We start from the raw sequence: 26,970 nt of genomic DNA on the forward strand, positions 1-26,970 counted from the left end.
CTTTGTGAATAGCCCCTCTCCAGCTTTCTTGTATCCCCTTCAGGTATTGGAAGGTCACTATAAGGTCTTCTCAGAGCCTTCTCTTCTCCAGGCTGAACAACCCCAACTCTCTCAGATTGTCCTTGTATGGGAGGTGCTCCAGACCTCACATCATCCTTGTAGCCCACCTCTAGACCTGTTCCAACAGCTCCATATCATTCTTATGTTGAGGATTCCAGACCTGGACACAACACTCCAGATGAAGTCTCACAAAACAGAAATAGAGGGTCAGAATCACCCCCCTCTCCCTGCTGGCCACGCTTCTTTTGATGTGGCCCAGGATACACAGTTGGCCTTCTGGGCTGTGAGCGCACATTGCCAGTTCATGTCGAGCTTCTCATCAACCAGCACCCCCAAGTCCTCTGCAGGGCTGCTCTCAATCACATCATCCTCCTTTCTGTACTGAAACCACGGATTGCCCCGACCCAGGTGCAGGACCTTGCACTTGGCTTTGTTGAACCTCATGAGGTCTCACAGCCCCACTACTCCGGCCTGCCCAGGTCCCTCTGGATGACATCCCGTCCTTCCGGTGTAACAATTGCACCACTCGGATCGGGGTCATCCGCAAACTTGCTGAGGGTGCACTCGATCTCGCTGTCGAGGCACGCGGAACGCTGGGTGTGACGTCACTAGCTGGGCTGAGCGCGACGCGAGGCGCGTGACATCACGGCCCCGCCTGGTTGCGTCACGTAGGGGCGTGGAGAAGCCGCCCCCCCCCCCCGCGCGGCGTGGCGCGTTGCTAGGGTTACGGGACGCCGGGCGGGTGGGGTTGGGGGGGGCGCCGCCGCTGCACTGCGACAAGGCGGGGCTGGCAAAGGGCACCGCGGCACAGCGCGCGCGGCACCGCCCCCTCAGCTCCCGGCCATCCCATTGGCTGTCCCCGGCGGGAGGGGGCGTGGTCTCGCCGTCCGTCCGTCTCTGATTGGCTGAGCCACACCCTGGGGGCGTGGCCGGGCGGTGCCCGTGTGCGAGGCTCCCGCGCTTCGGGCGCGTCGCGGGGGGACGTGCGGTCCCGCTGCCGCGCCCCGGCCCTTCCGCCGCCCTGCCCGCCGAGCCCTCGCCTGGGACCCGCCAGGTAACCCCGCCGCCGCGGGGAGCCGGCACCGCTCCCTGCCGTCCCCGCGGAGCCCGGCGACGCCCGCAGCGCCTCGCCCAAACCTGGGACCGGGAGGGGTTTATTTACTTGAACGCACCGTTTGTTTTTTTCTTTTTGACTGGTACGCGGGCAAATCGCTGTCAAAGTGACTGTTGTTTCGCTCCCCTCCCCCCTCATCCATCATCACTTTGTTGCATCGAAGGGTTCTGCATGAAACCTGGTGCCCATCCTTCACCTTCCTCTTCCCGCGGGCTGGGCGCCTGCGGCGGGGCGGGAATCCTTCGCTTCTAGATCGGTTCTTAGCTTTGAATGAAAGAAACATCGGTCTTAAACGGGGTAATGTAAATCAGCTTCCTGCGTAATGAATTAGCTCTTTAAATCGTATCAGTTTTATGAAATATTGAAGTGTTGGGAATCTTTTGCACCGCTTTAGAATTCTAAGTCTTAATAAACCCTCCTGCTGTCACGTATCCTTCTATTGTGCCTATGGAATGGGTTGGTCAGGATAAAGCAATTCAGAAACTATTTTTTTCCTCCGGCTTCTGTAGTTGAGGAAAGGGTTAACTTGAGTTTTTAGTGCTGCAACAAACTGGGGAGAATCTGTAGAAATCACCTTCTGTCTTTCAACACTATGATTTATTACAGGCTTTATGTCGCTCTTCTTATGGAGTGCATCGTTCTTGCATGAGAAAAAATCCTGCGTGTGTCTTTAATTATACTTCTGATAGGATTTCCTGAAGGACAAAGAGACCAATGTTAAATGTCTTGTATAAAGCCAGAAAGACGAGTCCCGTGCTCTTGCCAGAACAGAAATAAAAAAGCTCACTTCTGTATGCTTGTAGTTAAGTGTGCTCCTTCATTTATATTTGTAGTAATAAACATATATAAATCCGAATTTTAATGTACAGAATAAATAAATAAAAAAAATTTGAGCCACAAAGTCTTCATCCCCTCTGAACGTGTCATTACGTTTTAGATTACCTGTCATCCCTTCATGGTCTGACTTAACTATTGTGAAATAATTCTGTCTTTGTTTACCGAGTATAATGATATAATAGAACTAGTCCTCAAAATGGTGATTTGTGGAATATTGACATTGCTCATAGTTTTACATTAATTAAGTGGGTTTTATGGCCCAAGACCAGTGAATTCTAATACTCCCTCATTTACTTATCTCATTGAAACATTTTTAAAGCAGGTGCTACATGCATACAAGTTAGCACAGGAACTCAGTTTCATATTTTATAACCACTCAGATTTGCTGCTGGCTCGGTTATTTCTCTTCATAACAGCAGATATGGTAGATATTCAGTGGCTTAGGTATAATTGATACTGACACCTGTCTGTGCACTGAGAGGGAGAAGCCTTCACTATAGAATTCCCACGGTGACACCTCTTGATAGTACTGTCAGGATGAGGTTTAAAGACTCAGTGACTGTAGGCACTGATGATTCTTTAGCTTTACTGGCATCTGTCTTGGTTGGAGAGTTTGGGTTTTTTCTCTGGGAAGGATCTTTGTCCTTTGCAAAGCATGTCAAATTAATAGATTTTTAATAGAGTTTTTATAGAGTTTTAATAGATATCATTTAGACAGAATTGCTAAAATGTTATGACTTTTTGCATTGCACTTCTGTGTTTTGGAGGGGTTTTGTGGCTTTTTTTTTTTTTAAATGTTATGAGTATGTGAAAACGAAGAATTATATTGGTGGGTTCTATTTTTTTTTCTTTCTGGTGGTTTTATTCAGCTGTTTTTTTGAGGGGCTGAAAGCTTGCAGTTACCTGGTATTGTGAGTTCTGTTTCTACCAACAAAACAAACAAACAAAAATGTGCTGCAATAGTTTCTAGAGTGAGAAACAAAACCAGTGCTATTTTTATGTTTTAAGCCTCTCTTCTTTCAGCTGACAGAGAGTGATGCAAAAGAAACATCTACATGTATATACTTTTAGTAACAAGTGGTCAATTAAATCTGCTACAATCTTAAGTGTATTTTCTCTGAAATTCTCTATAATCCTTGCTTTATAAGTCACAATTCTGTATCTGACTTTTAAGTTCTGTTATTCATGTGATCTTTTTAAGGTACTTTGGGAAAGATCCAAAGTGCTTTCCAAATATGAGTCCCTACTAAGTTCTTTGGCTGTGTGTTACTTGAATAGAAAAGTCTTAATTAATGCCTGCAGTTTTCTCCTACCATATGGTAGAACACTACTTTGAACTTTTACTGGCTTCCCTGATGCTATACCTAGAATTCATTGGAGGGAAACAACCCTAAATATAACACTTTTTTTTTCCAGTTAGGAGAACTGCATTTTTAAAGTGTTCACTGTTGTCCTTGTTCTGGTGTTCAACTTGAAGGAACAAGGTTTCTTGTCCCTGATAATCTCAGCTAAACAGGAGTTAGGAGGGCATCTCAAAAGTCAGGTCTTCAGGATGAGCTGAAAAACATGCAGGTGGTGTGTTTCCTGGCTCCAAAGTGTTATTGATTGCCCTTAGCTGGGTACTCTGGGTTGGCTTCTGTGTAATGGAAGTCAGGTGTGCAAAACAAATGGGCAGAGCAAGAGGAGACCAAAGTTGAGCAGTAGACAGTTTGGCAGAACAGAGCAGTGTGTTTTAATGCAAGTAAATTTAAAATAAAAGGTCCTTGCATTGTTTATGCTGCTGTGAGAGGTCTTTTTTGTATTGGAGGGGTCAGTGGTGTGAATCCCCCCTGGAATCTGACAACCCAAAGGAATGGTGTGTAGTGTCTGCTGCTGTTGAGTTGGTTTGGGGTTTTTTTTTGTACTTCTCTCCTCTGTCCCCCCGCTGTTGTTTTAAAGATGCGGATGTGAATACATAAGTTTTGTCAAATAACGAATCAGTACTTGACTGAATGCTGCGGTAAACATTTCCTGTAGTAACTTGTGGAGTGCTGCTGTTAATGTAGATCAAGCTTTAGCAAACCATGGATTAAGACTTGTTAATGACATTTTCTCTTTTAGGCTTAAGTAGCCAAAGATGAGTCGTGGATTTTCAGAAAACAATAACTTCCCATATGACAACAATCAAACAGTATTGGATATGATCCTGTGTTCCCTAATTGATGTTCCTCAGCCTATCAACTGGGACAGTGTGGCAAGGCTAGTTCCAGGATACACATCCAAAGAGGTGAATTTACTAATAAAAGAATTTGTATACTTTAAGCAGTACTTTATGAAGAAGAGAACGTCTTTGGGGAAGGGAGGGAAATTGATGCTGAGGAAATTTTTTTTCCCTGAAGTGCTCTATACCTAAAGAATCGAGAGTGTTAAATGAGGAGTGGTAGATTGAAAAAAAGTAATTGTTTCTACAAAGCCTGAATATTGAAATTGAGAAATACTTTCTGTGATTTATTTTATTAGAACTGATATAGAATAAGAACAAAAATTGCTGGAAAGTAGAGAGTGGAATAAAAGAAAAGTAGTTATGCTAATGTATTTCAAATTACATAGCAAAGGGTTTCATGGGAAGGATGGCGGTACCCACTAACCTCATGTAGATGGAAGGATACTTACTACTAACCTTGTAACTTTCTGTGCTTGCCGTTATAATTCCTAGAAAGTGTGAGTTACAGATCTCCATTAGGTAGTCAAGAGCGCAGTTGCCTCTTGCTTGGTCCTACAAGATGTGGATTTTTCTTTCTTTGGTTGGAACAGAGCTGGAAGAATTTAGCACCTCCATATACTTAATCTTTCTGGATTGCTGTAGTTCCTGGTGAAATGCTTACTTTTGTTAATAATACTTTTTAATTTTTCAGTTCTGAGGGAAAGTAAGCTAGAAGAGGAAAAATGCCTTTGCCCTTGTGATTCAGCAAAGCTGGAAAAAAACAAGTCAACTGTCTTTATTTTCTTGCAAACTTAATCAAATGTGTCAGCTCGCGTTTATAGTATTGCTATTGGGCATCACTGTAACCTTGTATTTAGAACTTTATAAGTGAATGAGTGGGAGTAGAAGCTTATGTGGAAAGTTACTGCCTTCCAAGTGCTTGGCAAAGTGCTTGGGGGGGTTCCTCTACTGCTTACCTTTCAATTTGCAGACAATACTGTGCCCATTAAGCAAATATAACAATTGTAAATGTGTTGGTGAGCTCTCTTCTCTAATTAAGATAACATGAATGATTAGTTCAGTATGATTTAAAAGAATAAAGTGTCTCAAATATGTGGAGTCCCTTTTTGCAGTAAATGTATGCGCTTTTATGTACCAGTTGCACGTAGTAGACTGGCATTGTTACAGGTTTGAGGCACTACATTAATATCAGAAAGGTGTCACTGCATGCCCCTCTCCCAAAGAGGCAGGCGGCATGCAGCAACATTGGTTAGCTCAGTCCAAAATAAATAAATAAAACCAGCTGCTTAAATGAAGCCTGATGAGCTGTCTCACAGGAGGATCACCCCTAAAATCAGATTTACTTGTGTGTGTAAATTACGTGTGCACAGGATTCTGCTGAACCAAACCTGCAGTATCATTGTATGAGTACAGATTTGCAAAATGGAAAGACTGCCTAGTTCATCAAAATATGGAATGAAAAGTTAATGGATCTGCAGTGGAAATGATCTGTCTCTCTTTTCCATATCAGAATGGAAGTCATAAAGTAAAAAATAATGCTCATGAACCAATTTCTATAGCTACTTTTAGTATATCTAACAGTGTTTATGGTAAAACAACTAGTTACAAAAAGATAATTTAAACTTTCCCCACAACTTTCTCTTTTGAAAATAAGGCTTGGAATCACAAATTTTAAGGAAATAAAGGCTAAAACATGTTCCATCTTATTTTTTTCTCTTTCTGTTAGCTTTTAGTTGTGGTATATCTTACTTATTTTACTGTATATTTATGTACTTTCCTGACACATCTTGACTATATAGGAAGCAAGATAAGTTTAATATCAGTAATTGTTCGCATGCACAAGATATCATGAAATACAATGTCTGTCTCAAATTATAGCTATTAAAAATGTACTGAAAGCTACTGCTTCATTGTCCTATCATTTAATCTTGTGACAGTGTGCAAAAAGGTTTGATGAACTAAAAAGCAGTGGAAGTTCACCTGTTGACAACCAGTATAATCCCCTGATGGCTGCTGGTGGGAGTCCTGTGGAAACTTTAGCTACGTACATCAAATCCTCCTTGCTCGATACACAGACAGAGTTTCAGGAGCCTGCTGTTGGGCAGGATTCCATTACTATAACTGGTATGTTTTTAGTCATTCTGAAATACATTGGCTTTGATTATAACCAGTATGTGCATGCTTTTCTGTCCTGAGTGATAAGTCCACCCAGGACTAGTACCTGTTCATCTCTGAAATAGTTGAGTATAAATATAATGCATACACGAAGTCACTTTCAGTTAATTTACATTAAGAATCAGCATTTGGGTATTTTTAATAGCTTGTCCTTCCAAAAGACAAAATCGTTACACTAAATCCCTTGTTTAGAATTTTTGGTTAGGAGAGGAATTACTCTCCTGTTTTGTATCCCCAGTGCTGTGCTGTTAAACCTCCAGCCATCTGCAATCGCATTCAGCTGTGTTATTAAAATAACTAGAAAGTTTTGCATAGAAAAGCTGCAGAAAGCTGAGAAGGTGATCCCGTCAGGTTAGATCCTTCTCTCCAGCAAAAAGCCCCATATTTGCCATGCTGCTCGCTGGCAAGATGGCTACGTATGTGTTGGAGCTTAATCTAGCTACTTTTTGATGCAAGACAGTCTTTCTGTGACACATGACATGTCTTGGTCAATTATGTGTCCCAGTAATAATTTAACAGAAGAGGATCAGTGCTAATAGTTGTATTTCAATGATAATTAAATGTTGTTAACATCTCCTTAAGTGCTTCTCCTGTAAGAAGTTGTAATTGACTGTATGATAGTTACTCTGTGATTTTCATTGTAGTCTGAGATGTTTTCGGCTCCTTGCAGAACTTGGTAAATGCGCAGCATGAAAAATTTGCTTCAATAACAAGTAAACAATTTCTGAGTTAAAAATTAAGAAGACAATGCAGTGTTTAAACAAAATGTTCTCTGTAATGATGTCCTTCACAGTACTGCAGCTTTCTGGTCACTGTTTTCTTTGCAGAAGGAAAACAATTGTTTGACCTTTGCTGTAGAATGAATAAAACATTTTTAATAACTCTAATCAAGAGATGATATTTGAAAACTATGTGGAATATCTAGACTGAAAATGCTTCCCATCAGCATTCAGTTATATACTTGTTACGTGTATGGTGTGGAATCAGTGCTTCTTGCACCCGCAGGTGGCTACTTGAAAGATAAGTAGTTTCCCAGTAGGCATTTAACGAGCTAACTCTGCTTACAGAACTCTTCAGACAATTAGTGCATGTTTTCTTTCTAACAGTGTAATGCATGTAGTAAGTATTAATGCAGTTAAGTACACTAATGTTTCCTACTACAAGATCATAGCTCGATATTTTTCTCTGCTTTCTTTGCAACTTTGGGTAAATATTTTTCCCTGTTTATATGTAATTGCTGATATGAAATTAGGATAATTAATCTTTTTTCCACAGAAAAATTATTGATGTTTTTGATGTGCTTGTATATTTTGGAATTGAAGATTTGACAAAAGCCTATTTGTAAATGTTTTTTGTTTAATTAATTACTTCCTAGTTGATTAATTCACATCTGCTTATTGTTAGGCTTAAGAATTTTGGGTCCATTTGGATATATTTGTAGGCTTGATTAATAACAAGAAAAAGCAGTGAGACCAAATTCATTTTGAGCTGTACTCTAGTTTTGGTCTAATAAAAGGTCATTTATTACTTGCTAGTTATAACACAAACTGCTAAAGTCCCTCTGAATGCATATTACGGCAGAAAACAAGCACATAGGGTAGTCTTTTACCCGAAGTATTTATTGTTAACTTTCAGGAGTCAAACTATAAGCTTTGGGGGGAGGCAAAAAACCCAGGAAGAAATGTATGTTGAAGTTTAGACATCCCTGATAATATGGCTGTGTCGCATATTTCCTGAATAACTTCATTGTGTTCAAGATGAACTCCTTGATATTTGCAGATAGAAATCTTCCATGTCACTTTTTTTCCCCTCTAGGCCTGCTCTTTAAAATACTCATCTTGCCTTGCATTCAAAACCTAAGGCTCCCACCTTGTCTTTTGTAACGCTACCAGGGTCATCTGCCCCAAAGGCTGCCCTGAAGGCTGTGACTGACCCAGCCCCTTCCAAGGTTTTACTAATGTCTGTCTAGTAAATCTTCCCCTTTTATTCACTGTATTCCCCTCTACTGTGGCCTTACTGAGGCTTAACTGCACAAGGCCTTAGGCTATATCTCTGAAGAAAGTTTTGTTTAGTCTGCCTCTGTTGTGATAACTTGGCATTCCTGATGGGCATGACTGGTGTGTTCTGAGCTGTGTAGACCTTCCAGATCATATTTGGTGTAGTCTGCTATAGTTATTTAGCCATTGCATGAAAAGGTCTATCTTAGTAATCTTCAGAAGAGTACAACCTCTTAGATAACATGAGAGAGATGATGTTTCTGGAACTCTTTTCCTAGAAATCTGAAGGGAGTAATCATGGAAAATCACAACCTTATGAGTTTTCATCAGTGGAAGACAGATACGTGCCCTTCTGTCATTTAAAGAAGATAACAATCTTTCTGAATTATAAGCTAGATTATTGAAGTGTCAGTTTGCAGCTGTCCATTCATCACAGTCAGAAAAGTTATTCAATGTCTGAATGCTGGGGTTGTCTTAACCCTTCATCCAGGAATCATTGGATTTGGTGACTATACCTCTGGAGTTCACTGGATTTTGTGTTCTATTTGAGCTGAAGTGAAGCTGTCCTTTATTTCTGGAATAAACTGGGTGATGTAGTTCTATGACTAGATGGATTTCATGGTCTGTTTTCTTGGATCATTGTTTTATTCTATCTGCTATTTTAATCCACGTATTTGAGAAACTTAGCAGAAACATATTGAAAGAGACTGCTGCACTTTTGTTTGGAAGCAACTTATTTCTAGAGCTAAGAAATTATGGAAAAGAAGTAGAGTTAGTCTCAAGTTGTTATAACCTGGCAGCAAAGTTTCCTGAGAACAGAGATGTTGATTTGACAGTCTTAAGACCCACATTCCATAAGACAGACAAGGAGAGATAAGGAATGGATTGCATTTCCAGAAGGAAGTACTGAAGACACTGCCTGAATCTTTACTGCTCTGTATTGAGACAAGACTGGTCTGGGTTTGCAGCCAAGCAGCTGGGCAGCCCATCAGTGCTGCTGGTCTGAGTTTCCAGTGCATGGCATTCAGAGCAGGAATTTGGAGTATCTAGTAGCCCTTACGATAGTGCTGATTTGTGGGTAGTCGTGTGACATTGCACTGCCATGAGAACAGCACTTCAGCTGCGTTTCCAAGATGCTGAAGAGCAAAAGGTCAGGCATTTTTGTTTTAATGCAGCCTTTTTTCCTTACATTTAAGGAAGGCCCAGCACAACCTCCACCAGGAATTGTTCTTCAGAACCTCAGAAAGATCCTGTGCATAAAGGTGGAGAAAGCACTGTTGAAAGCCAGGGGTAAGAAGACCTTTGTGTATTTGTTATCTAGGAGAATTACAGGGCTGACATAGAAAGGTCTAAGTTGCGCATCCTTTTCTACCGTCAGAAAAAAACCAGGTAGAACCATCCTAATAAATGCTGTAAAGAAAATCTGGAACCTTACATTGCTACAGAAATACTGGGGGTTGGTTTGAGGATTTCTTATGTGCTACAGGGATAGGTTACTTAGAAATCTGTCCATAATGTTCCCCTGAGTGACTGATCACTCCTGTGGTGAAAATGGGAGACATAGCCTGATTTTAAAATCAGAATGAAAAATGATCAATGCTTGATAACATTTTAATTAAAAAAAAATCATGTTCTGGGAGCATAGATTTGTCCTATGTTAAAGCAAGAAAAGAAAGCTGTAAACGAAAAGTGCAAATGAAAAATTTACTATGAGTTCAAATAGCCATGCACGTCACTGTTCTCCTTACTGTACAGATGTAGAATAATGTAATGCATTTGTTTTAAACCTAATGGTAAACATCTTTCTGTAGAGATAGCACTTACTGATGCTAACTTTGACCTTTTCTTAAGAGATAGACTGTTTAATCTACGATAAAACAGTTTTCATTTCCACAGATGAAAATTGCTGTTCTGTACTATTATTGTCCTTGGTGCCTCAGTAATTTAGGTATATATACCTACCTATTTTTTCAAGAAAATTAAAAAGGGAGAACAAATAAGTTGTCTATGTAATTCGGGTAGTGTCCCATAACAAACTGGAGACACAACTGGGAACTGGAGCTAGAAATTTTTTCACCTCTCCCTGTATTTAGCAATTAAGTTGCACTGATTAAGTGTCAGAAGATACGCATTTGTGTCCTCCACTTAATGATGCTATTTGACAATAGTTTCTATTAATAGTTTGTATTGATCATTATATTATTATTAAATTATAAGAACTGCAATTTGTTTTCCTTCTTTTAAAAAGAAGCGTTAGTGATGTCAGCGTTGCAATGTGTGATCCAGATTTGGAGATGAGATTTTTGTTGATCGGTTTTGGTGTTCTTGTTGGCTTACAGTCCTAATGTGGCTTGTGGCTTGTTTTCTTGAGGCCAAATATGGTGATCCATGTGTGCGATGAAGCAAAAAACCTCAAAGAAGATTTTATGTGTCCTCGAGACCTTTTGATTTCAGAAATGAAATACTTCGCTGAATATCTGTCAGTGGATGCCCAGCGCTGGGAAGAGGTGGACATTTCGGTGCACTGTGACGTTCACATCTTTGACTGGTTAATAAGATACGTTAAAAGAAACAGTAAAGATTCTGAAGCTAATGAAATGCCCACTTTAGGTAAAGGAAAGCATGTAGATAATTTGTTGTAGGTTTTTTATGTCCTGTACTACTAGAAGAATAATATTCTTCATACAGTTCAGCCCTGGCCTCTTTGTTTCTACCTGCTGCACTGAAGCTTTTCAGTTGTTAGGAAAGTGTTGCAACACATGTCCTCTGGTCATTGTAACTGATGTCTCTGATTTGTCAGCACTGACAGCTTTGAGGAGACATCCTGACAGCTGAAAATGGTGTAATATATTTCGGAATCTGATGTTTTTAGTTAAGACACTTTAGATTTCTTCTGAACAAGAACAAAGTGGCAGTTTTAAATTGCTGATGATTATTGGGGTTTGGTTTGTTGTCCCTCTGCTTTCCATTAGAACAATTGCAATATTTTCTAAGATTTCAATGCAACCTGATGCAATGGTGGGAGAACTTCTGCCTTTATGAATTTGAGGCAAGTTTTTAATCTTTTTATGAGCCTTTGCTACCAGTTTTTAAATAGAAACAACCCAAAAGAATAGAGTTATTTGCAACGCAAAGGTGAAGCAAAAGTCTCAGCTGAGTGTGATAGCTACAGATGAATATTAATCTTGTGTAATTGTTTAGTCATTGTATCCCTATAAAGCCATCTTTTCCAGTTTTTATAAATTCCAGTTTGTAATAGTTGTATGCTGAACCCCTAATGATAACTTAAGATGGAAAATGCTCTACATATTGGAAGAATGACAGGTTAATTGCTGAAATAATTTCATACCACATCCCTTCCTTTTATTTGGTATCTGTTTGAAATATTATCAGAAGAATTAATGTGAAAAAAAACACCTTTTTTCTTGATTGCCTTTTAGAACCATCAAACGTCATATCAATTCTTATTTCTTCTGAGTTTTTGAAGATGGATTCATTAGTAAGTATTAAGAAAGAAAGATTCTCTGTCATAAGGGCACAGTTAATTACCACATGTCCAACAGTTTGTTTGTTGTGCTTTGGCTGTTATGTGAGCAGATGTTGCAAGGAGAATGTTTTGATATTTTTATCAACCTTCTTGTTCAATGCAGTAATCTACTGCTTGCAGAATCTCAGCGCAAGAAAGCGTAGAATACGTTATTTATAAATGTGTTAGTGGGATCTTGGACTTGCCAAGATCTAGAGTAACGTCAGTATCTAACGTCTGAGAAGTCTTATCTAAAAAGATTATTAAATAAGGGAATGCCTTTGTTTTCTATCCTTTTTACACTAATTACTCTTATGCAATTAGGATCTGGTTCTCCAGCTCTGTATAAGTAATATCTTATAGCTTGTTTGTTAACATGTTTGTCAAAAGTTCTGTCATTAGGGTGACCCACAGTTAAAGGCGCAGTAAATGTAGCTGTTGAAGTTGAGATCCAGGCAATACTATGGATAATGTGAACTGTGGTTCTCTTTGTACAAGCAGTTGGAAGGTATCACTTGTTGAAGATGAAACATTTGCAGAGGAGATTTTTGATCTGTAGAAACCTTTTTGAGGACAACGCAAACTAATTCAGTCACATAAATTCAGAGTCTCCTTTAGACAAATCTGAGACTTGTTTTTTTTATTTTTAAGTTGAACTGAAATAGTTTTCCAAAACAGCACAGCTTAAAAAAATAAAATCTTGAATCAGTTAGTACATCTTTTGACATAGCTTTGTCTAAAATTCCTTAACATTATTTCTAACTGTTTTGTTTTTCCTAGGTAGAAAAATGTATTCATTATTGTCACAAAAATATGAATGCTATTGTAGCCACACCGTGTAACATGAATTGTATCAATGCTAATCTTGTTACACACATTGCTGATCTCTTCACGCACAATGAAGTGGAAGAGCTGAAGGACAAAAGAGACAAATTCAAGAGGTATTTTTTTCCTCCTGTAATACACTACTGAAGGGCTGTAGGGCCTTTAGATCATTTTTTAGAACAGCAAAGACACTGTGAGATTTGATACGTACAATTTATATTCTCATGTAATGTATCTTTAACACAGAATATGATGAAGTGATTTCAGAATTCTATATTAAAATTATAAGCCAAAAGAAATAGGTTTTTTTATAGGAAATGAGCTAAAAGAAAGGCATCAGTAGGAGCGCGACATGGACAAATTATTCATGAATTCACATGGGAGCCAAGATTAGGGTAAGGAAACTGTTATGTGATGACATGCTTCTAAATGGTAGAGAATGGCTTCAGCGTCCTGTGAATGCTGATGTTTAGACACAGAATTTAGGGTGACTGAAAGGCTAAATAGTTGTGATAGACGAAAGAGTAAAGGATCTCTTTCCTCACATCTGTGTGAAAATAAGAGATGACCAGGTCAGGAACCAGTTGTCTGAAGAGATTATTTTAAAGAAAAATCACACTAAAAGCTAGATCCTGAAAGAAATATGGTGGCTTTGCATATCTTTAGAATATCATTGTTAGTCTTGCTGTGCATAAAACAATTTTCAGTTTTTTCTAATGGATAGGCTGTGTTGCTGTCATTAATAGTAAACTTTTCTGCAAGAAGATTGAGAGACTGTTTGATCCAGAGTACCAAAATCCAGATTCTCGAGGAAATGCAGCAACATTATACAGGTATGGTCTTTTTATAGTTCTACTTCAGTTGCTAGGACAAGTCTCTGTGTTTTGAAGCCCTGCTGTTACGCCAATACTTGTTTGTTTGTTTGTTTTATAATCTAGGTGTTGTTTATGTAAAAAGCTGCTAACTAAAGAAACTGAAAGAAGAATACCTTGTGTACCTGGAAAAATCAACATAGATCAACATGGGAATATTGTCTATGTTCATATAAGGTAGTGTGTGTATATAAATATTTCTTCAACTATATAGTTTTGGGGGATTTTACAAAAATACCACGTATTTAGGAATTATCGGATACTCACATTACAAAATGAAGTCACAGGTATGCGAAGAGCAGTATGAAGCATCTTAACTTTTTCTGTTACCTCGCAGGAAAAAAAAAAAAGGTGATTATGATGTACTAACTGCAATTCATTCAGCAGTGCTGCTTTTGAATGGAAATGGAAAAACTACAGCCATGGTTACTGGGAGGGCTGTTTTGGGTTGTACTGCCTTAAAAAGAAAACACTCAGCTCATTCTTTAATCAAAGGGTTTTAAGATATGTGTAGTGGATGATAACTTACATTAAAGGTTGCATTTCTACAAGGTTTGTTACTGAATGAGAGATCCACCTCTGCTGGTAAAGAAATGCTACAGAGTTTTTTTCCTAAACTGACTTTATGCTGTCAAATACTCAGCCTGCTCAAAGTCTACTATAACTAAACTTTGCCAGTTTTTTTCTGTTCCAAAGTATTTGTCAGAGGAGCTTCCAGAACTTATTCTGTAGGTATGCCATACTTATTTAGCGTAAATGTTTAATTAGTTCTGGCTGTTTGATCCATGTTTGTGAACAGCTGGATTCTATCCTTAATGAAGACCAGTGCATGATCAGCTGCAGTTCCTGCTGTCCTTACATACCCCTTTTAAAGAAGGTGGTGGAAAATTAATAAGGAGACCTTTCTCATCACATCAGATTATTTCAGATTAGAGTACTTCATTCACAACAACTGAAACACAATTCAGTGTCGGCTCCCAAAGCAACATGGTTTTGGTGTTGCCTCCCACCAGTAATTCCAAGATGTGGACTAAGTTTAGCTTATAAGTCTAAATAAAACCGAATCTTGCATTCAGTGATTAAATTAATTAATTTTATTACTTCACTTAAGCTGGCTGTATGTAGCAGCTATGCAATTCCTAGCATTTAAATGTGCAGGGTTTTAAAGTTACTCAGAAGATTATTTAGGCTCTGATTGTTTGCCTGGTGGTACTTGTGAATGCTTTTCTACACACAATCCATAGACTGTTCATTAGGTGAAGTGATGCTGGCCACTACTAAATTCAGCCTTATGAGTTACTACAAGCCTATCTTTAATGACTTAAAATAGGCTTATATTAATTTGTCTTCTAGCGATGCCTAGAACTAACTTCCTGTTGAAACTGCTGCTCACTTAGTCTAGATTAGATGTATGCAGAATAAAAAAAATACTCAGGCTTGGGCTTAATGCTGTGAGAAAACAGTATTTACTTTTTGTAAAGATAATGTGCACTAGTGCAGGTTGTGTATTCTCTGTTGAATTCTGAAGAGTTTTATCACTAGGTAGGAGCAAAGGCTGTGTTTTTAAGACCAGAAGTCTTGGATACTTTTATTCATCAACAAGGCATGGTCTTATATTTTCAAACTTTAGTTCTTAACTGAGTAGTTGCTGCAGCATTGCAGATACATAGAAATAAGTTGGCTTTTAAAATAAATGAAATGGAATGGCAGTACTTCCCTTCTGTTGCACGACATATTACTTTAAAGACAAAAACCTGCAGAATGACTGAACTTGTTTGCACATACGTATTTTGATTTCTTCTAGTCTGTGTATTGGGTTTTTCTCTGTTTTTATGGTTCTCCTGATTTCTAAAAGGCTTGACATTTATCTTTGCTTATAAGTTTGCAGTATATGGAGCTCGAGATGGATCAAGCTGTAATTCTTTCCTTTTAGTAAGCTTTAGATGTTATGAAAGAATATAGGTTCTTCTGCCATGGTCTGAATTTAATAACGGTTGTCCCATGTTGTATCCTTCCTGCTCTGAACTTTTCTGTAAGCTTTGTACCAGTGAAACGTATGTTCTGCTCTTTCTCCACCTCACCTTTCTGGTGGCAGGATCAAAATGGAGTTATGATTCTCTATGCAACTTGACCTTTTGCTTTTTCAGAGACAAAACCTGGGAAGTCCATGAGTACTTAATTGGCCTTCATGAGGAATTGAAATCTTGGCGGGATGTTTATTGGCGCCTTTGGGGGACTGTCAATTGGTTGACCTGCTCAAAATGTAACCAGGTTAGGATATTTTCACCTTCACTTGTTGGTATGTAGATGGCTTGTTGTGGGTGGTTTTTGAGGGGTGAGGCAAGGCTTAAAGCAATTTTGAAAATATATGGCAGTAAAGCTTGGTATACATTCTTTATAGTACAAAAATTTTGACATGTATAAGTAATCTTACCTCTCATTATCTCTTTTTTTATTCTAATATAGTCTTTCCTGTGTACGGAATATTCCCATTGCCAGTACCATTCGCAGCCAGTTCTTTATCCAGGTGTAGCAAGTGCTCTAGGCTCAACAGGGACAGGAGTATATCCCTGTTGTAACCAAAAAGTGCTTCGATTTGATCCTACAACCCTCCCAAAGGTAATTAAAAATACTAATTCACTTTTAGAAGAGCGTAATGCATGTCATAGAGGCAACAGTATGTTTTGAAAAATAGATCTTTTTCCAAAATAAGGATTGTAAGTTGTCACAGTGTCCCAAGGGCTGCTAGGACTTTGGGACACGAGTTCAAAAGCTGAACTTTGTTATCGTACCTACTGAAATCAGTTTTTACCATTAACTGCAGTATTTGATCTTTTATGTATCTATATCACAGGGCTGCAAAGTGAGGGATCACACGGTCGATGTACCTTCAGGAAATGAAGATGGGGATGCTTTGCCATCTCAAACTACTAAAATACTGAATGATCTTCTTCATCATAGAGATGTTATAGTTGTTCCCTTCACTAAGGATGAGAATAGGTAAGAACATTGTGTTGTGTTACTGAAATAACTTAGCCTTCAACACTTAACATGTGTGTGTGTTACATTTGATTTCTCTCTCATTTTAATATGGGATGTAGGACTTCCTAAAGACAACTTATTTTTGATTGTTTAGTTGGAAATTGGGAAGAGAAGAACAAGTACTTTTACCTTTTACATTACAAACAGTCATTTGGTCATTCATCCTCCATAAGCATTCATTCCTATCTTCACAGTTTAGTGGATCGTTATCCAAATATTATATGGTAGGCTTGGAAGTCTGTCTTCTTTCTTGATAAGTGATGAGTAAAGAGAAACTGATTCTAAAGCTGTGAAATAGAAAACTTCATTTTCATTTCACATCTTTCTCTTTTTTTAAGTGATTCTGGTATTGGGCTCTGTGATGAAGAAGGCATTGAATGTGATGTGCTTGTAGAATCAAATACGCCATGGGGTCCCAAAGCTGGAGAAATCAATGCTGTGAGTGCTAACAGGGTTTTTTTCCCCTCCCCCCTTTTTCTGATAATGAGCATTCTTACAAGGATGCGTTGAAGAAGTTGTTAGTCATTTAATAAAAATAAAACTCATACATTGTTGGAGGAAGAAGTGCACTGCTGAGCATTGCAGGATAGCATAGGGTACTATAGGTACAAAATATCCGATTGGTGAAAAGGAGAAACTTCTACTATGTCTACTAAAACTATTTCTGTATATTAGAGACAATTCTCCGTATGTCTGTGCTTTCAACCCCATTTTTAAACTGATGATATTTAAGGATCCTGTCATACTTCAAAATACATCATTTGCAAATACATAAATAATTGCGGCCTTAGTTTTGTCTGCCTCTGGTTTTGTCCACATGAGTTCTGCCAAGGCCATAAATGAAGAGCAGCAGCTTGGATTGTGATTTAGTTGGGCTTTTTGTTGTGTTCTGGTTTTTTTTTTCCTCCAAAATGTGGAAACTTACTTTCTAGAACTATGATGCATGTATGTCACTGTGTGTTTGTCAGGTCAGCAGAGGGATTTTCTAAGGCAAGTTTAAGGAGACTGTAATACTACCTCTGGTTTAAGGAGAAGTTTCATGCAGAGATACGTTTTTAACATTCTGCACCCTTGATGGAACTTCTGGTAACTCAACGATCCTGATGGCAGCACAATGTTGCTGATTCCTTGAGAATTTCAAACATTATCAGAAGCTCTCTGGAGATAAAAGCAGGAGGCTATTAAATTTAAACTCTATAACAGTCTGGTATGTAACTGCCAGCTCTGTTCTGGACTGCTTTTTTTGATAAAAATCACCTGTGAATACTTTTAGTGCTAAGATTAGTCACCTTAAAACAATGACCTGAATTCACTGCATTTAATTGGTGAGTGGCTCACAACCTGTTGGAGGTTAGTCATTCCACCAAATTTTATAGTTAAAGATGGGAATAGACCCTCTAGGAGTTACCGGTGTAGATTGCTGTACTGTAACATGCCACTCTTCTTTTAGAATTCCGCTTACTTTTTTGGTTGTTCTGATTACTCATTCTTTAACTTGCATGTCTCTCTCTTTCCTTTTGTGACTACAGTTTCTTTCTCTGAAGAACTGGACTTTACAGCTGGTTAGTAAAATAGTTTGTTCATTATATTAAATATTTGCTCTTCTGCACTGGCAGAGAACTTGCTTTTGTTTTTTTGTCTTATTTTATAATAAACATAGCAGTAAATGTATTTTCTTACTTTTGCTTTAATTTGGAGGTTGCAATATGGCAACACTTTTTTACAAGAAAATATAAAGTATGTATGAAGTACTACTTTGGCCTGAATAAAAATTAAAAATTCCTTTATAATTGTAAGTGATGACAAACAATAGAACAGCACTCCGTGTATCAGTACTTAATAGCTCATGGACATGTAAATCATCAAAGTCAGTTTTTGAGTGTCTGTCTCTTTGATGCCTGAGATGCTTTGTCTTTTTTGTCTTTTATGCTGCTGCTTCATTGCAAAGCTTTTATCAGAGTTGAGTGCCTAGCCAAATTCAGAGAAGGAGGACTCACTCTTCCAGTAGCATAGAATGTTGTGTGATTTACTGTTTCTGTATGTAAATGCTAGAGAGCAGCAGTTTACCCCATCAGTCTTGAGGATTTGTGTTCCTGTCTGATGTTCCTAGTGTGCTTTAGGAAGATTGTCCTTTCAAAAACATCATTCCTAGACGTTTTGAACTTGCAGTCCATGTTAAGCTTCATCATTTCCCATGGATTACTACGCACTCATCACTTTAAAAAATGTGCGTGAATACTTAAACAATGTAAACATTAAATTCCTTAGTGTTTTCATTATTCTGTCCTGATCAGTTAGGAACTATTTACTGTAACCCCATCTGCTGCAATATTGGAGCCCATAGTTTATGATGATGTGCAAGAGAGAGAAGGAAAAAATATAAATTCAGGTATTGGGACGAGTTCAGAAAAAAAAAAAGCCAAGCAGATATTCCAGACCAGCTTGCGATAAATTATTAATGCAGTTAGTTCTGGTGTATATAATCTGTGTCTTTGTAGCACACTGCAATATGCATATCTTGTGGTATTTAATTACTGAGTATCTCGGCAATTTCAGGCAGTTTGCAATGTGCACCAAGTTCAAAAGAACTGTTTGTAAACTTGTAGTTTCCTGTATTCTGTGATTATGTGTCTAGCTCAGATATTTGCTACCATAACATAAATTTTCTGATTAATTAGAAAAGTAATGTAGCCAGCAACACATGGGATGTTAAACACCAAATCATAGAATAATGCAGATTGGAAGGGATCTTTGAATGCTAATTTTATGTATTTCCTCCCATTGTCAAAGTGAGGAGGACTTCAGAGTTAGATTCAATTTCAAAGCTATACGATTCTCCAATCAAATCTTGAGTATCTTCAAGATGGGAGGTTCTACAGCCTCTCTGGGTAATGTCTTACAGTGCTTGACCATTTGGAAGAAACATACATAAAAGTATTTATTAAACATTCTAAGCAAATACTTGAAATTACTTTGTCAACATTTGAGAATCGTTCTCAGGCCTAACTGTATGCACAGCTATGTCACTAAGTTTTGAAGTTAGCTTCTTCAAGACAGATTTAATGTATCAATTATTAGGAATTGAGCCTCACTTACAATCTGTGGCACTCTCCTCCTCTTGATTAGAAACAGCAGTCATTGTTATCCGAAGAAGAGGAGTATACCACTGGCTCAGAGATCACTGAGGATGAAGTAGGGGATGAAGAAGAAGTATGCAAGAAACCAGGTACAAGTCTTTACGGTCATCCTTCTTGGAATTCAAGAGGGATTCAAGGCAGCAGAATTTTAAAGTAATTTTTAAACATCAGGAATTTTTAAAATAAAAAATAATATTACTTGCATTTTATTTCTAGTTTTCCTGTGTTTAGGTACAATTATCCCACTGCTCAGTGCCATCAAAAATCGCTGGCAAACGAGGAAAGCTGCAAGTACTCTTGTGTTAGATGTCCTCAAAGCTGACCAAGGGTGTATCTTGTATAAGACTATCAGATTACTTTATGAAGTTTCTTGTAGATAAATATTGGAAGAAAAGGCAGTAGCTACACGACTGTATTTTTGCATGCTTTTTTTTTCTGGTTGCATAGTGAAATGACGAGTGAACATGGCTCTGTATAGAAGATAAAATCTATATAATTTCTCTCTTTTTTTTTTTTTTTAAGTATCATAAGGGGTTTAGGAACATGGAAGTCCAAAAAGCAGCTTTTCCTTTCCACCCTAGTAACCAGCCATTTGAACAGATGCAGTTCTTTGTTCTTTTTGTCTTGACTCAAGGGGACTGGAGTGCACTAGTACATTAAAAACAAAAAAATGTCTGTAGTTTGACTTTAGATTTCTTTGGTCTGATATCACTCAGGGCTTGTTGATTGAATTAATATGGTCAAAGATGTAGCTTGCATGTGCACTTGCTTTTAGTTTTACAACAGAAAATGCATGCAGTTATATGTAATCACTCTGCATTTTTAATATGTACTTGAGTTCCTGTATGCGTGTGTAATAGAAAAGCGTTTGGGTAATCTGTGTGAATTAGCATGCCTTCAACACTAACAAAGGGAAAACAGCCTGCTCATTTACTCTATTTGTAAAGGAATAAAGGGAAAAAAAAATCTTCTGTAGATATGTAGAAGTTACAGATATCTGTGATGATGTTAGCAAATATTTCTTCAATTAGCAGGGAGAAAGGAGAAATCTAAGAAATCCTACAAGCACCCAAAGAAAGTAGTTTCTTCACCTGGTGTTCAGAAAAAGGAGAAGCCATCTGACAAGGTAAAATCAGAGGTGTGAAGCCAGCCTCTCTGCTTGGGTTGAATAATCTGAGATTCTCTAAACTTTTGGACTTGGTCTTAAAAGATAGTTAATGTGATTTTCTTTCTTTAATAGTCGAGTTCCCGAGATGCATCTCCATTCATGTAAGTAATTTTCAAAGTCCTCGAGAACGTGTTGGTGTATGTCCCTTTTTGTAACTTGTTACTGATAACACTGTGTGCATCTTTCTTTTCTAACCAGTGTGAGTATGCAGCAGAACAAATGGGATGCCTCCAGATCACTAAGATTCAACCAAGATGCTCAAAGAGAAGATGGTCCGTTCTTGCATGAGTTTAGCTTTCATAAAGTTAATATTATGCAGAGAGAAATAGTCTTTCATATAAGAAATGGCTAATTTCCTAAAATAAGGCTAATTGGAAACCTTTAGGTTGAATTTAATCTTGAATATAGCAGTGGGGGTTTTGTGGCGTTTTTTTAAACACTTTGCTCCTCATTTGGAAGAGGAACATTTCTGCGCAGCTAATTGTTGGTAATCAGCTGTATCCAAAGTGCACAGAGATCTCGAACTCTTCCAAAATGTACAAAAATATTCATATGGCTAGGAAATACTTCTGAAAATGTTAGTTATGGTTTGATTTGCATTTATTAGCAATCTGCAGTATTCTATTTATTAGTATTCTGCAGGAGAAAAAAAGTGTTCATGATAGGAAAATGAAAAGAAAATCCACCATGTAAAATTCATACATTGTAGTCTTGCATGCAGATTAAAAAATAAATGGGCAGCATTGGACTTACTGTCTTGGAAAATATTGGAAAGGAGTTTAAAGTTTGCATGGCTCTGTATAGAAGATTAGATCTGTATAGAAGATAAGAAATTAAAATATTTATTGTAAGTGTATGTTAGCATGGTTCATGTTTGGAATGTCAGGGCATAACCTACAGAGATTATAATTGTGTTACCTGATTACTCTAGAACTATGTGAATAATTTTTCCTGCATCCCTATGCCATTTGTTTTCTGTACAGATAAACAGGGATGAGCACTCAATTATATCTCTTTCCTAGTCTTTCTGACTGAAAATATTCAGAATTAGATTCTTTTGTTCCACCTTTTATAATCTCTCCTGAGGTTCTTGTGCATTTCTGCAGTTTTGAAAACTTCTGCATCAAAACCATTCCTATAGATTTGAACCTCAGTGTAATGCCTCAGTCCGATTCTGGTATCTGCTAAGAATACTGCTGAAGCTACATTATGTGTTTGGATCTAGGATCTTGGTTGTTAAAGATTTTTATATGAGCTGAAAAGAAAACTAATTTCACAAATAGAATGTTATTAAAGTGCACATCTAATTCTTCTCTCTTTGTATTCAGTAGCAAGGAAATGTCCGTTCTAAATGTTCTTTCTTATTCTTGACAGATCAGAGAAGAATGTCAGAGATTACAGGGCACTTAATAAAAATGAGACTGGGAGACCTTGATCGGGTCAAGTCAAAAGACAGCAAAGAAGTAAGATTTTTTTCTGTCACGGTGTACTGTTTAAGGAATTGAAGTGAGCCTTGGTAATAAAAACGTGTTACATAAATGAAAATACCATTTATTTGATACTGTAGATAGTGAACTGAATTTTATCAGTCTTCATTCTGTTCCAAGCATTTTTTAAGGAAAATAGTGTAATATTAAGTTCACCATCTTTAAAAATTGGGCATGGAAAATAGGATGAGTTTAAAAGGTTTCAGTACTGGGTTGTGATGATAAAAATAGTACGCCATAGGTTCTGCTGAAGATTAGTGTTTTTTATGAAAAGTCACTGATTAAATTGGAATAAGGTAAAAACTTTACATTTTTCTGGATTACAGTATGCAGGAGGCATTTATTCTAGACTTGAAGCTCAGATAAGAGCCTCAGCACAGGTCAGTGCACGACAAAACAGCGCTGAGAAGAATGCCAGGTAAGATATTAAAACAAAAGGAAAATGCATCATGTGTGAATTTCAGAGATGTGGGGGATTTGTTTAAAGAAAAACATGCCTCCTTTCTTAAACTTTTTTGCATCAACTTCCAGCAGGTTAACTGTATGTGATGTGAAAGCTTCCTTTGTTAAATCAAAGCAGAGCTAAGAGTGGAACTCTTGTTCCCATACTGGAAGAACAGCTTTATAGCTTCTATGTTGAAAAGTTGACTGCTGCTCCAATGTAATTTTCTGTGGAATTATGGATGACTGGAAAAGTGTTAGCCAAGCCTATTCTTTGTCCTTCTTATAAAACCAGATGAACCCCCACACCAAAAACCTACCTTACTGCACATTGGTCTTCTAGCCTTAAACGTATCAAACAAATGAACTGAGAAGCTGGCACAGGTTGTGCAGCTGCCGAGCCTGGAACTGGCCACAATCTGGCCAGCAGCTGAGCCTCTTGGGCTGAAGTTTATGGTGGAGTTGCTGAGCAGCTTTTAAGGGATGGTCTGGAAGCTTCAAATAACTTATTAGAGAAATTTCTCACAGGTCTTATTTTTGTCAAAAAAAAGTATGTGACTTTCTGTAGAACTAGTGATTTCAAGACAACATACTTGACATTACAGTTTTTTCAGCCGTGTACTGTTGTAGGAATATGCAGTTTGTTAATACAGGTATTCTGGCAGAAAAGCAACTTTCTCAATAATAGATTGAGTGAGATTTTTTTTTCCTCTCCTTCTCTCAGAAGACACTTTAATGTGAAAGTAATTTCATAGAATCATTAAGGGTGGAAAAGACCTTTAAGATCATCCAGTCCAACCATCAGCCCAATACCACCCTGCCTACTAAACCATGTCCCAGAGTGCCACATTTACATGTTTCTTGAACACCTCCAGGGACGGTGACCCCACCACTTCCCTGGGCACCCTGCAGCAATGCTTCACCACTCTTGCAGTAAATAATTTTTCCCTAATATCCAATGTAAACCTCCCCTGGCGGAACTTAAGGCCATTTCTTCTTGTCCTATCGCTTCTTATTTGGGAGAAGAGACCAGTACCCACCTCTCTCACTTCAAACAGATAGTGGACTAGAGAGCTGACTGGACAATAATTTAAAGTTCTAGCAGTAATAATGTACATATGTTTCTTATGCATTCTTAATCCAGGTCAAAATCCCGTTTTGGTCAAGGCCGTCCAACATAAGGACTCATGAAAAACACTTCAGCCAGAATTCATTACTGCTTCCTGAAACTGTACTGCACTCTGACATATGGAGATTGCACATCTCTGAAAGCTTTCCAGTGACTTATTTATTACTTTAAGCCTTGTAAATGATTTTGTGCGATAAATGAATGCAGATCCAATAATGTCTGTACTTATTTTAATTGTAAATATACTATTTCTGAAATTTAAATTTAATTGCTTTTTTAGGCTACTGTGTTAAGTTGCATAGAAAATATTTTATAAATCTGTGAAGTTAAATTATTAGATTAACTTTATGGGGGAAGATAAATATGCCTTTTAATATGCTAGAAATACTGGAAAGGAAAAAGCAAGATTACTGAATTCTGAGTGCAGTCAGCAGCATTAACACATGTTGCCTAAGAGTATTGTGTATGATTTAATGGTACCTTTTAGGTCAGTTCTCTGGGGATTTGCATTTAAAGTCCATAAAAAGACCTGTGACTTAGACTAGTTTAAGCAAAATTTTAATGCTGCTTTGAGGCTTCCTTCTGCATATCACACAACTCCCCTTGGTTTGAAGGTGGATAGCAGGTAGAGACTAGACCTCCAAAGATTACAATCAATGCCATGATGATGCAGTATTGTGTCTCGCATGTGAAATGCTTGCCTTACTTGTATGTGAAATGAATAAGCATTCCCATTCCATATCTGACTCAATGTTTTGTTCCCTTTTAGTATCCAGACTCTAGGAAGCAAATTCGTTCTCTTAATGATGCTATGCCACGAAATTTCTGTGCAGATCTGCTATTAAATATATATCTTTCAACTGAGATGAAACATTATGAAGATTTGTGCATGTAGATCTTTTGGGTCTACTTACTCTCTGAAACCTGCCTGAATAATACTGTTTAGAAGTCAGATGCACTTTCAAGTTCTGTATTTGGAGCAATAGAATACAGGTTTGTCTACATGTAAAATCCAGGGCTATGAAAATGAAGTAACTTGCCTGGAAAGTAAGTTGCATATTAGCAAAGAAAATGGCAATAATAGTGGCTGAATCAAAGTAAACACATTCTGACTTTTTTGAAACAGGTAGAAAGAGCGCTCAGGGAAAGCTTATTCCAGGCCACAGCTGTATAATAAATTGTGAGTTTGGAATCAAGTCAGCAAGATCCTGGGTGGGAGGGTGGGTAAGGGTAAGAAGAGGGAGATCATTGTCTAAATGCAGTCTTCTCTCCAGTAAGGCTTTTTTAGTTTGTTTTCTTTCTTGAGGATTTTCAGTAGGTGTTAGAAGGCTAGGATAGCAATACTTGAAAATACTGCTGTCAAGGTAGAAGATTTTTATTGAAACAATTAAAGAGTGGTGTTCATGGTGTGTTTTGCCCAATGCGATAGCAAATTTGGAGCCCAGTGAAACCAACAGGCAAAACCATGGATTTCAATGGGTTTGATTTCAAGCAGGAATCGTGGCTTTTCAGGAGTGCTTTAATCTGTATCAAATAAACAAGGCTTCATTAATACCTCAGGCCTGTTGGCAACTAATAATGCATTTTTAAGCACTTATAGTAAACATTGGAAAACTGATAGTTGTTTATCTTAAAGAGGCAGTATTGTAAAATCAACTGAGTGTGAAAACGTGTAGAGTAGGTGTTTTACTACAATTTTGTGACTTCTGATAGCAAGTTGTTCCAAATTTGCTATGAAAGTTGCAGGCTGCATGTATGTGTGTTTAGTTTGCATAGAACTACTGACTAGAGGAGAAGGGAAAATTCCACTGGTGTTATTCTGTGGGAAAGTGCAAGTTCTACGTGCCAGTATTATTTTATTCAAAAATATTTTTGAGCACATGGAAGTAACATACATGATGTGTCTTTTTCCCTTTGCCAACCACACTGAATTTTTATCTTGTATTAATTTTGAAAAATTGCCTTGGTTTAATGGAAATAAATGTAATTAATCTAAGAAGCGTGTGAGTTTTTTTTAATAGATCTAAGTGTGAAAAAGTTGTTTAGTCTCAGTCAAGCATGTGTATTTGTGGTTAAATAGCAGCGTCGTGGTACAGGCTTTTTATCTGCCAAGGATATCGTTGAATGAAGAGCTACTCCAACTCTATAAGAACTTAAAAAACTTTTTATCTATGTTGAGTTTTGAAGCTGAATTAAAAGTTCATAGTGAGCTACCCTACAAATGACTTAAGTATGCCAAATGTCGAACTAAGGTATGGTGAAAACATGTTTAACTTTGCCTTCCAGTGCCGTGGTGCTGATCATACCATTTGAACAGTCTGTTAAATTTATGAATAAATAGGATTAGTTTCCTTGATCTTGTTTCTAGAAATTGGTATATAGATGTCCTGCGTGTGTGCAGTTGGAATACTGGGAAGGCTACATGTGTGTCCTAATGTAGTGTGTGTTTAAACAAACTGGCTGCACTGTGGAGCTGTGCCTGTTTGCTTGATGTCCAGAAATCTTGGAGGAAGAGCCAGAATTTTAAATGCAACCACAGTAATTGCTCCAAGGGAAGAAGGTGACGTGTTATGAGAAATGTGGACATGTGGCTGCCCCACTCTTTAAATATAGAAATATTAATAGAACGGGCGTATTTGATGTGAATGAGAAGACATTTGTCTTTGCCAGAAGGGAATAGATTATTTTTAAAACATTGTTTCCTGTTCTTGTTGAGTGTACAGAGGTACTTTATTGTGTTGGGAAATGGCTCCTCTGCATCAGGTGATTTCTTGAGGCATTATATGAAGGTCCCTGCTTCCATTTAGGCACCTCCCTCTCCACTCGAGGCAAATGTAAAACCTTAAGTTACTGATGTCCAAGAGAGAAGTGTATGTAGGCAAATATTGAAGAGGTTCCTCCTGCTGCTGTTCTTGGTGATATCTAATATGTATGAAGTATACCACTGTGTCCTGAAT

At 37.8% G+C, this 26,970-nt stretch overlaps 1 protein-coding gene across 4 annotated transcripts; it reads left to right on the forward strand.

Moving 5' to 3' along the window:
• Positions 1–995: 995 nt before the first annotated feature.
• Positions 996–25,212, forward strand: SANBR (SANT and BTB domain regulator of CSR). Of its 4 annotated transcripts, none has more exons than XM_054063873.1 (21): positions 996–1,114; positions 4,112–4,277; positions 6,152–6,338; positions 9,583–9,676; positions 10,758–10,996; positions 11,827–11,885; positions 12,693–12,853; positions 13,484–13,570; positions 13,676–13,786; positions 15,757–15,880; positions 16,076–16,228; positions 16,464–16,609; positions 16,990–17,089; positions 18,181–18,213; positions 19,778–19,877; positions 20,820–20,914; positions 21,029–21,057; positions 21,155–21,228; positions 22,331–22,419; positions 22,770–22,861; positions 24,029–25,212. In XM_054063873.1, the coding sequence occupies exons 2-21, from the start codon at positions 4,128–4,130 to the stop codon at positions 24,063–24,065; spliced, it is 2,160 nt and encodes a 719-aa protein (XP_053919848.1). In that variant the 5' UTR covers positions 996–1,114; positions 4,112–4,127; the 3' UTR covers positions 24,066–25,212. The 4 variants fall into 4 exon arrangements, with proteins under 4 accessions (XP_053919848.1, XP_053919849.1, XP_053919850.1 ...); XM_054063874.1 differs by having other exon boundaries at positions 20,823–20,914; XM_054063875.1 differs by lacking the exons at positions 996–1,114; positions 6,152–6,338 and having other exon boundaries at positions 4,123–4,277.
• Positions 25,213–26,970: the final 1,758 nt, after the last annotated feature.

The sequence above is a fragment of the Cuculus canorus genome, chromosome 3 (assembly GCF_017976375.1).
Source record: "Cuculus canorus isolate bCucCan1 chromosome 3, bCucCan1.pri, whole genome shotgun sequence".
NCBI lineage: Eukaryota > Metazoa > Chordata > Aves > Cuculiformes > Cuculidae > Cuculus > Cuculus canorus.

Coding starts and splice junctions, on each gene's coding strand:
- SANBR (XM_054063873.1), top strand. CDS start 4,128: ATGAGTCGTGGATTTTCAGAAAACAATAACTTCCCATATGACAACAAT. Junction 20,915..21,028: donor AGGAGAAGCCATCTGACAAG/GTAAAATCAGAG, acceptor TTTCTTTAATAG/TCGAGTTCCCGAGATGCATC. Junction 21,058..21,154: donor CGAGATGCATCTCCATTCAT/GTAAGTAATTTT, acceptor TTTTCTAACCAG/TGTGAGTATGCAGCAGAACA.